At 42.3% G+C, this 11,121-nt stretch overlaps 1 protein-coding gene across 2 annotated transcripts in view; it reads left to right on the top strand.

The window, feature by feature from the left end:
* The window catches only part of PTPRB (protein tyrosine phosphatase receptor type B), an 89,020-nt gene extending 78,151 nt beyond the window's left edge, over nucleotides 1–10,869 (top strand). For both annotated transcript variants that reach the window (XM_032803812.2, XM_032803813.2), the window contains 6 exons: nucleotides 695–829; nucleotides 3,637–3,759; nucleotides 3,957–4,120; nucleotides 5,029–5,164; nucleotides 9,383–9,503; nucleotides 10,552–10,869. In XM_032803812.2, coding sequence (XP_032659703.1) covers nucleotides 695–829; nucleotides 3,637–3,759; nucleotides 3,957–4,120; nucleotides 5,029–5,164; nucleotides 9,383–9,503; nucleotides 10,552–10,574 — 702 coding nt within the window. In that variant the 3' untranslated portion in view covers nucleotides 10,575–10,869. The remainder of the gene's footprint in view (nucleotides 1–694; nucleotides 830–3,636; nucleotides 3,760–3,956; nucleotides 4,121–5,028; nucleotides 5,165–9,382; nucleotides 9,504–10,551) is intronic.
* Nucleotides 10,870–11,121: the final 252 nt, after the last annotated feature.

Below are 11,121 nucleotides of genomic sequence, written 5' to 3'. Positions count from 1 at the left end.
ACTGGTTTTAACTAAAAGTCTGAGAACTGTTTTTATGTGTGTGCTGAAAGGCCATGTCTGATTGCCATACAGATAACTAAGACCAATTCAGTCAGCTCTTAAAACTGCTTCCCTGGATCGCTATAGTCATATAAGATTGTTGTTATAATTGGCCAAGGACAACTTCTGAAAGGTCACTGTTTTTATAGAATTTCTGCAATAAGCACAGCTATCACTGAGATCATACTTCCGGACTTGTATTTCATCCTGAAAGTGTTTGTACCTTGTATTATGGTGAAATTGGCTGAGATTACAATTGTGCCCTTTGCCAGGGAATTATGATTAATAATAGCAGAGCCCTAATGATCCAGATTTCAATCCAGAGCTCAGTTAATTAACAGCAAACAGCAAAACAAAACAAAACAAAAAAACAGTGGTTCAAAATGCCTAGGGCAGTTCTGAACACAATAGAAAGATGAAAAATCTCTAATTCTAATAAATACCTTCCAGCAATATTTAAATACACTGGCACTTTCTCTTCCTCCTCCCTGCTCCCACCAACCTTCTGCTTCCAGAGTTTAGGGCGTCCTTTAGTTTTCAAGCTGTGGCTGCAGTGAAGATGTTGATGCCACAACAGTGATGGTTTGTTTTCAGTTGCTATAAGGTTTGTTTCTCTGGCATTATAGAAACTAATTGGAATTTCCTGAATTTGTAGGGCAATAATTTTCGCAGGGAATACATTGCGACTCAGGGCCCTTTGCCTGGCACCAAAGATGATTTCTGGAAGATGGCATGGGAACAGAATGTTCACAATATTGTCATGGTAACCCAGTGTGTGGAGAAAGGCCGAGTGAGTAGTGAGGTTTCTTGCTTACTCATTACTATTTTTAAATTTTGTATTTATTATTTGTATGGCACTAACACCCACAGGCATCGGCTGAGATCAAAGTCCCATTGTGCTAGGCAGTGACATATAGTGAGAGACAATGCCTGCCCCTACGAACTTAGAACCAGGTTTTTTAAGGTATTTAGGCACCTAAATCTCTTTGATTGCAGTAGGAGTTAGGTGCTTGCATGCCTTTAAACATCTGGCCCTTGTGGTCTAAATAGACAAGACAGAAAAAGGATATGTGGGGAAACAGAGGCACAAAGAGGTGGAGTGACTAATCCAAGGTCACACAGCAGGTCAGTGAGAGGGCTAACAATAGAACCCACAGCACAAACACAGTATCTGAAGCACCCATGGCACTTATGGGGTAAATACAACAGAGTTGCAATCTCTAAGAGCCTAATTCTGCAACTATAATCACAGTGAGTGACTTCAGTGTGACTATTTACATAAGGGCTTCTCAATACCAGTGGGGAGACATCATGTTGCAAGGGATGACAATGTACAAAGGGTTGGGATATGGGAGTACAAAGGTGGAAATCAATAAAGATCATGAGATAAGTGCCACGCATTACATGTACTTCATGGTCTATTTATTTAAGGTTAGTATATTACAATTATGAAACTTCTCTGGGCCTTACACTTACTTATTTCACTGTCCATGACATAAAACTTATGGTGCCACCATAAAAACATCTTCTATGTATGGTACAGAGGCAGGCGACTAAACTGGGAAAACCATAAATATTCTTTCCTTCCCTCATGCCCCCATATAGACACACAAAGGTAATGGTTACATCCAAGTCCATTGCATTTTATTATTATTTTTAAATAAAAGCCAGAGCAGCCTCCCTGCATTCCCAATCACTCTTTAAACCAGAGATTGAATTGGGGGAAAGCGTGGGAAGTAGTGGTCCAACTCCATCTTCCTGAGTTGTCAAAACAAGAGTCTACTCACAGCTGATCTTATTATAATCATCCCTCCTCTTTTCATGTGCTTTGATCAACAGTAAAATAGTTAACAGTGTTGACATTTAAATTGCAAACATTAGGCTTTATAATTAAGATACTCTTGTCATGAATAAGACAAAGCATGCTTCTTTCAGAGCTGTTGTTTCAGGCTCTCTTCAGACTCAGGTAGATATCACTGAATTGGTTCATACTCTGATCATGTAAGATGTAAGGTTGTCTTTAGCAACTAAAAAAGCTGGAGACTTTATTATTAATTATTATTATTATATATTTTTTTAAAAATAAAATGGTAGATTCTAGCACACTCTAGGAAAAAGTACTGGTTCACTGAATCAGCCCAGATCAACTTCTGCTTTAAACATAGTCTAAAGAGTAAAAGCAATCATAAGTGTATGTAGAAATGCTTTTTTCTGTTTAGGCCCTGACACAGCAAAGTACTTAAGCAATACCTAACTCAATGGGACCTCTTGCATACTTAGGCCAGGTCTACACTGCGACTTTAAATCGGTTTAATGGCCGATATACCGATTTAACGCTGTATCCGTTCACACGACGTCGTCATTAATATCGAGTTAAACGGCTCCTAAATCGATTCGGAACTCCTCCCAAACGAGGAGGAAGTTAGCGCTAAATTCGTATGATAACTCGGATTAGGGTCATTGTGGACGAAATCACGTTATTGCCTCCGGGCGGGCATCCCAGAGTTGCAGCACTGACCGCCTGGACAGCAATCTGAACTCGGGATGCAGCGGGCAGGTAACAAGGAAAGCCCGCGAACCTTTGAATTACATTTTCCTGCTGCCAGCGTGGATCTGATCACACGGCTGCAATGCAGTTTGAAATCGAAAAGAGCTCCAGCATAGACCGACGGGAGTACTAGTCTGATCGCTGTATGGGGAGACAAATCTTGATTGGCAGCTCCGTTACAGAACACGAATGCAAAGCTTGAATAAAAAAAACTCCGATGACACAAGCGGTTGCTGACAACATAAGGGAAGCCAAGACTCAAATGGACGCTCATGAAGGGAGGGAGGGGTACTGAGGACTCCACTATCCCACAGTTCCCACAGCAGTCTCTTGAAAATATTTGCAATCTTGCTGAGCTCCCCAATGTCTGTAGGTTCCAAACACAGTGTCTGCGTGGTTCAGACAGCTCCTTCAGTTTATTTCCCCATCACCACGTGGAAAAAAAAAAGGGAAGATGCTGTGCTTATGCTTTGTTCAATGCACCCGAGAAAAGGCGCCAAAGGGTTGTCTTGCTTGCCTTCACAAGGAGGCGTGAGGCTTGACCAGCACCCAACCCGGGGCAGATGGTTTTTCTGCCCCATTTCAGGCACTGTGCTTCTCCAAACACGGAAGTGGGAACTTATGGATTAAGCTGAGGAACAAGCTAACCCACCCAAGGTGCCACCGCTCCTTGAAATCGATGGTTAGGCTTGGACCATGGACACAAACAATCGATTTCGGGGAAATCCCCACTTGGGGTACGCGCTAAACCGATTTTATTAGATCTGTTTTGTAATATCGGTTTAAGCTAATTCGAAATAATCGTGCAGTGTAGACGTACCCTTAGTTAAGCATGTGTTTAGGTCCTTTGTTGAGTACATGTGCATATGGATTATTTTAGCTGCCTTAATTGTCCATCTACTGATGCGTGACTGCTTCTTGCCTCCCTGGCACAGGGGGGACAGTTAGGAACCCTGTGCAAAAATTGAGCAGATAAGAAGTTGTTTAAATATGACAGGTTGGCTCCAGTTTTTGTTATTATTGAAACACTCTTTCCTTTGTCCAAACAGGTGAAGTGCGATCATTACTGGCCCCTGGACCAGGATTCCTTGTATTACGGAGACCTGATAGTTGAGATGCTGTCGGAGTCCGTGCTTCCGGAATGGACAATAAGGGAGTTTAAAATTTGTAGTGTATGTTTATTTTATGTTTTAAAAAAATCTGTTAGGAAAACTTAGGATGGTTAAACCTCACACATCCTGATTGCTCTCCAGTGACCTACTTCCTAGTGGCAGCTGTAACAGAACATGACGTTCATTACAAAGACGTGGTGTGTTAGAACATCTGCCTCTTAACTGTTCTGATTATCCACATTTCTGTGATCTGACAGGAAGAACAGCTTGACTCAAAGAGGCTCATTCGTCACTTTCATTACACAGTATGGCCAGATCATGGAGTTCCAGAGACCACCCAGTCCCTGATCCAGTTTGTAAGAACTGTAAGGGATTATATCAACAGGACTCCAGACACTGGACCAACCATTCTGCACTGCAGGTATAAATGAAAGCAGGATCTCATTGGTTCAGGAAATTTATAAAATATATTTAAAAGATCTCTACTGTTGGTGTCTGTCAGGGGGTAACTTTTGCTTTAATTTCTATAGAACAGCCACAGGCTTTAATCGACAGACTATGGGCTAGGTGGTCCAGAATAGTGTTTGACACACATGCCCTCATCCTGGGAGATGCTGGGTGCCCAACTAGTGGCAGTGAATAACAGTTCTTAGGAGATCATACCTCGAGGCAGGACTACTAGAGCACTGTCCCTGGCATACCTGCTATTCCAGGGGGACCCTCAGGTGCTGCCTTGTGGCAGATTTTTAAGCCTCCTTTGCACTGCTGGCTCTGGCCCAAAGTCTCATTACTCCTTTTTAATTAAGAAAAAATGTAACTAGAGGTAAATCTGAACTGCAAATATGTGTCCAGATCTTCATAGATGTTTAAGGCCAGAAGGGACCATTGTCACCATCTAGTCTGACCTCCTGCATAACACAGGCCAAAGAACCTCACCCAAAAATGTAAAGCTTTGTAGGTTAACTACAACATTTGGGTCCATATTCAGGGTCATAGTCTGAATCTGCTTATTTATCTCTAGAAAGAAAAGAGCTTTAAAGGCTCCTTAGTTACAGATTTGGATATATTGAACTGTCAGCCTAATTTGATCCATAGTGACAAACAGGAACAGGAGATATCACAACTAGCTGTTCTGTGACTCCAAATGAAAAATCTAGCTCCACTGTAAACTATTACCATCTGAAATCCTAGAGCTGCCACTTGTATAGTGCAGTTAACCCAAACACCATGATGGATCTATAGCAATGCAAATCTGTTCCTTGCCTGAGTGAAGTGTAAAGATGGCGAGAGCTTTGACCTAGTGGGTTTGTATTTTCCATCTCTTTTCAGTGCTGGTGTTGGTAGGACAGGCACATTTATTGCATTGGATCGAATCCTTCAGCAACTAGACTCTAAAGACTCAGTGGATATTTATGGAGCAGTGCATGATCTAAGACTTCATAGGGTTCACATGGTTCAGACAGAGGTAAGCTTTGGATGTGGCACAGAATGGCACATCTTCATCATTCATATACTAATAATAGTTTTAACACAGAAAGTGTTTCATCTGAGGATCTCAAAGCACTTCACAACTGTTCATAAATTAGGCCGTGTGGCACCACTGTGATAGTTAACAGGTACTGTAGCACTTAGAACCTGATCTAATTCCTGCTGAAGCTAGTGGGATTTTTTTCCATTGTCTTCCATGGAGCTGCATCAGGCCCTTACATATCAAGCTCTATACAAATCTTAGAAATAGGGATCACTTCACCCACCACTGAACTGCAGTCATCCCCATGAATGTAATGCAGCGGACCTTTAACAGCACATTGCACTGGAGTTACTGAGTTAGATAAATATATTGGGGGAAGGAACATAAGCATTTAAGTACATTGGAGATGGGCACTAAGATGGATAGGTAGGCGGACATAAAGGGAAAAAACAATGGAGGATGGAGATAATTACTCACGTGTTTATTATTTTAAAACTGTAGCACTCTGACCTTGCAGCTGTGTGGCGTCCTTGTACTTACTGGGCTGACATGTCCATCTTTCATTATGCTATTGGGAAGAAAGATCAATCTTTTCCTAACATATTATGCAGAAGGGACTGAATCTATTCTGTTAGCACAGGATAAGCAGGTCTTTTATGCTTTTAAAAGTGCAGGAAAATCACTTTCAGAGAATGGTGGCTAAACACTTAGGGACTAATTTAATAACAGAGAGTAATGGAGGCAGCCTGTACATTGTCTCTGTGGAACGTGTTAATAGAGAAATCGGAGTGAGTTTACTGGGCTGTGCAGCCTGAGACCAGTGTAGCTCTTTGTTGCAATTCAGAGGTTATGTTATGGGTGGCTAAGTTTGCTGATGTCTGCAAAAACCACACATGGGCATGACACTGAATTTTATTTCAATGCTATCTTAATCACTGAAGAGTTCTAGTTAGTACAAAGTCAGAGTTTCCCAGAAGTTTCCTGGTTGTGGATCCTCGGTGTTGGCCTGGCATAAAGTCCCAATCAAATGCCATACCCAGGTAAAATGTCTGACAGGAGTGTGGAGAACTCATATACTATGTTGTGGAAACAACTCACCACAGCTACCACCACCTCTTCCATCTTATCCCGAACCCTTGCAGTGATGGCTCGAGTCCCACCCGAGCTCCTGAAGTAGTAGCCTCAGAACAATCCTGGGGTAAAATTGTAGCAAAAATGAAAACTGAACTGAGCCCAGATTAATATATTCTGATCCCTTCCCTTCCCAGTCTACGGAGCGCATCCAGCACAAAAAGAAGTTCTAACAAACCTTTTATAAATGATTTTCTCCTTCTCTTGGTGCTTCTCTCTGTATTGAAGGTATCTCATAATTTTGGGATGAAGGTAACTACTACAAGGGTTGTGTTTAGTAAACTATTTTGGGAAGTGCTGGAGTTCCAGACTCCACTGAACCTGAGGTATCTGGCATGAACCAGATTCATGACTCATGGCTTCATTAGAAGAACTTCCAAAATCCACTTCTGTATTTGTCTCAAAAGGTTTTATTTTCACCTATTAATTTGGGAGAGCCCAGGATGCGGAGGGTGGGAAGATGGAAATGGTCACTCTATTATTTATATTGAAGTAGCACCTTGGCAGGGGCGGCAAGTTTGTATAATTCTTGGTGGTGCCCAGAACGGGTCCAAGTCCTGCTTTCCCCACTCCCTCCCAACATCTGCCTTGTAAGCTGATATATATATTTTAAAATAATGTAAAAATGGACTGGAAACAGTAAGCGTTTAACAGTTTCCCTATATTGCACAATGTGGGGGTGTGGGGGGGATGAGGGGTTTGGGATGTGGGAGGGGCTCAGGGCTAGGGCAGAGGGTTGGGGTGCGAGGGGGTGAGGGCTGTGGCTGGGGGTGCAGGCTCTGGGGTGGGGGGAGGCTGGAGATGAGGAGTTTGGGGTGCAGTCAGGCTGCCCTGGGTCTGGGGCCAGAGAGGAGGACTCCACAGTCCCCGCAGCCCACTCCCCACCGGTAGCAGTGAGCTCCAGGGGAGGGGGCCCTCTCTCTTCTCCCCAGCAGCACACTCACCCAGCACCATCACTGCACCTGCTCCTAGGGACTGGGCCCCTCTCAGGTCCAGTAAGCCCCCTTACCTCCCCTGTGGTGGCTGCCAGTGGGCGGGGGGGGAAGGGCTGCCATCACGTGTGTGTCTTTTCCCCTCCTCCTCAGCCGCTGCCACTGCTCCCTTTTGTAGCCAGCAGCAGCCGGTGAGGGAGCACAGCACAGAGCAGCACGGCAGCCGCCCGCTGCCCAGGGTGCAGGCAGGGACACTCTGGGGGAGGCACACACAGGGCCAGGGAAGAGACCTAGCCCCAAACATTGATAGAGCTGAGCCCCCATGCCCTAGATTTGCTTGAGCACGGGCACCATGGGCCCATATAACTTGCCGCCCCTGCACCTCGGAGCTCCAGTCATGGAGCAGGGTCCCATTGTGCTTCACAATGTACGGACCCAGAATGAAAAGACAGCCCCTGCCTGAGACATAGATTGTAAACCCCAGACAAGAGACAACAGGAGAGCACAAGGAAACAATGAAATAATATTGGCTAGCATGATAGGGAGCGGTCTGCACAGCTGCCTAACTGGCAGGGAATCGCTGCCCCATTTCACTCACGGCATGAGCCCTTAGCAGTATCTGCTAACCGAAGATGCTGTGCCCTGGCCAGATTTCCACTGAATAGGTGGGTGGGGTGCAGAATTCTGTTCCCTGGAGACAGCAGCCTTATGTGCATGACAGCAGGTTTTGTAATTTTCCCAGAGAGAGGACAGTAGAGAAAAAAGTACAGAGCAACAATTAAACTTGTTATGCAAATGAAGAGGAATTGTTAAAAAAAAAATTTGTGTTCCCTGGGAAAATGATGCCTTTAAGGCAAAATAAAATTAGAAGCAAGAGCCTTAGTATGAGGAGGTGCTCGCTAATGTCTACGGGTCTATGAGGACTATAATACATTTGTCATGTAATGCTAGTGTTCCAGTGGTCATTGCCCTGAGAGAATGGCCAGGCGTGGGGCGTTAGCATTTTATGCATAAGCAAAGGCAACCTGGGTGAATAGCAGATCATATCAGTTAGGTCCTGTCCACACTGGTCAAAACAACACCTTAGGTCCTTTCTAGTAAACTATTCAAACACTATCCTTAGAAAGGAGACAGCACAGTTCACTTGGCCTACACAGACAAGGGCTAACCTTAGTGGAAAACCAGGAATGTCACAGTCAATATCATAGTCTAATAAACCAGTTTATAGCATATTTAAGTCCTGTCAGTCCAGTTCTTATATATTTAAGTCCAGTTCTTGACTCTTTCTGGTAAAAAAAAATCCATATTTAATTATAATTTGTTAGAAAAGGATCTCTCAGGCTTTCCTTGTCCAGTATAAACAGGGCCTAACTGCACTTCCCTGCCAAGCATGGAAGTAGCCCTGAGCACATCCTACTCTTGTTATCAGGAACGTAGAAAAACATACTTGACTAAGGCTTATATCATTATGTCACATGAGGCTTAATGTTTTGCATTGGTAGTAACAGTAAACTGGAAAGCTGCTATAAAGATCAGTTGTGCAGAGCCCAGAATTTCCATGTCACAGGAATTTCTGCTATTTCAAAATGTGTTCAGTTCTGAATCAGAATGAAATTAAATAATTCTGAAATTTCCCACGAAACAAACATTTTGAAAAAAAATCAAGTTTTAAGTCAATGGAAACATTTCATTTTGATTTCAATATTTTAATTTTTTCATTATTTTAACAGTATGAAATAAAAGCTATTTCAAAACTAAAAGTCCATTTTGATTTGGAAAAATTGAAACATTCCATTCCAAATTTGTCAAAACAGAACATTTTGACATTTTTAGAAACATTTTTTAAAATTTCTTTTTGAAAAGAAGTGTTGTTGATATCGACATGGTCCTATGGGAATTTTCAGTTTCAACAAAATGCTGTTTTCCAGTGGAAAAAATTTTCATTGGAGAATTTTCCAAACCCGCTCAAATAAAAATCTTATGAAGAAGATCACATTCCCATAACAACTGACATAGCTTTTTATCTCCCGTGGAACAAAGGTGTTGCAAAACACTTCATGTTTTACCATTCAATGGTATCTGAGTGTAAGCCTCTCTTACGCCTTTGCAGATTTCACTCATTTCTGACACTTCCCTCTCTCTTTTCTAGTGTCAGTATGTCTATTTACATCAGTGTGTGAGAGACGTGTTAAGAGCAAGAAAGCTACGTAGTGAACAAGAAAATCCCTTGTTTCCAATATATGAAAATGTGAATCCAGAGTATCACAGAGGTAGGTAGGACAAAGTTATTGAATTATAAAGTGTTTCAGATTCACAATTTAATAGCCAGGGACATATTGCATTATCTCTTGCCTGGGTTGTTATAACCTCCTCTCAGGCTTGCTCTCTTCTCTAGGGTGACCACACAGATATGAAAAATTGGGACCGGGTGGGGGGTAATAGGAGCCTATATAAGAAAAAGACCCCAAAATTGGGACTGTCCCTATAAAATCGGGACATCTGGTCATCCTATTCTTCTCACCTCTTCTCCCTTCCCCTGTATCCAAAATGCTGGTGCTACAGTTGTCTTCCTCTCTTGTCACTCTGGCCATCTCATTCGCCTCTCCAGTGGCTTCCCCATTAAATCCCAGCTTCATTTCCACACCTACGTCTCTGATCTCATTTCCTCCTACACCACCCCCTCACTCCTTATACACCTCCCAGTGCCATCACTTACTATGCCCGTTAGCTTTCTTTCACGCTCTTGCTATCTCACACACTATTAAGCTGTCCCCTGTGATAGGAACAGCCTCCAAGCCTCTCTCCTCCTCATTAAAATTCACTCCACCCAGAAATATTTGTTTCCTCCTTCACTTCACCAGCTGTCCCTGGCTTCCCTTGCACATGCTTACCTCACATCTCACATTTGTCTGGTCCATTTTACTTAGAAGCTTGTTGGGAGAGAGAAAATGTTTTATGTTCATGAAACAACATGTGTATTTCCAGTGCAACACAAGTGATTTTTAACAGTAATATGTGCCATTTGCTTTCCATTGTTGATGACCTATCTTCAAAAGTCTGGCTCCTTTCCCAAGTGGAAAAAAATTTGCCACCTCTATGTGTGAGAGGCCAAAGACTGAAATAACAGGAGTTGTACAACTCTTGACTGAAGTGTAATGGCGGAGATGTGAGTGGGAACTTGCTCAGTGCCTCACTCTTGTCATACCAATCGCTAGACTGTGCTGGTGCTCCGCCACTTCCCCACACACCATATTCATCTGCTAAAGATGAAAATAAAACAGACTGGTGATTTTTCTAATCTGTTTTCCTTGCTTTCAGATGCCGTTTATTCGAGACACTAAGAATGTAACAGACACCTGCTTTTGTGATCAGATCTGTTAAGTGTGCGTGTGCGTGTGCGTGTGTGTGTGTGTGTGTTTCATGCACTAGAGAGGTGCCAGACATTTCTATTGAAGCTGTGTATAATTTATTGGTCTGGTGATTTTAAAAAAAAATATATATAATTTAAGTGTAATAGATATTATTGTATATAATTGTATTTTGGTGTTATGTAAATATGTATTTTTCTATAATGTTTATATTAATATTAAGCATCAGATAATACTATTTTTCCATACTAAAGTTTTTAGGAACTTTTCTACACTGTGTGTCAAAAAGAACTGCTGAGTTTGGAGTAGGTTATGTATTGGCACTTAATATACAAGAAAAATCCATTAAGGATAGCCAGCCTTTTTAGCTGACTCAGTGGTCACAAGATGAAATAAGATATACGTTTAGTAAAGGATAGTAGTCCTATATAGGAATTCTAAACTTTAAATTGATTGCTGATTGCTTGTGATTTGATCAGAATGGATGAAATCCACAATGCGAAGGCACTGCAATGTACCA

Source organism: Chelonoidis abingdonii, chromosome 1, assembly GCF_003597395.2.
Source record: "Chelonoidis abingdonii isolate Lonesome George chromosome 1, CheloAbing_2.0, whole genome shotgun sequence".
Classification (NCBI taxonomy): Eukaryota; Metazoa; Chordata; order Testudines; family Testudinidae; genus Chelonoidis; species Chelonoidis abingdonii.
Note: the sequence above shows the minus strand (reverse complement) of the source record. Positions and strands in the feature narration are given on the sequence as shown.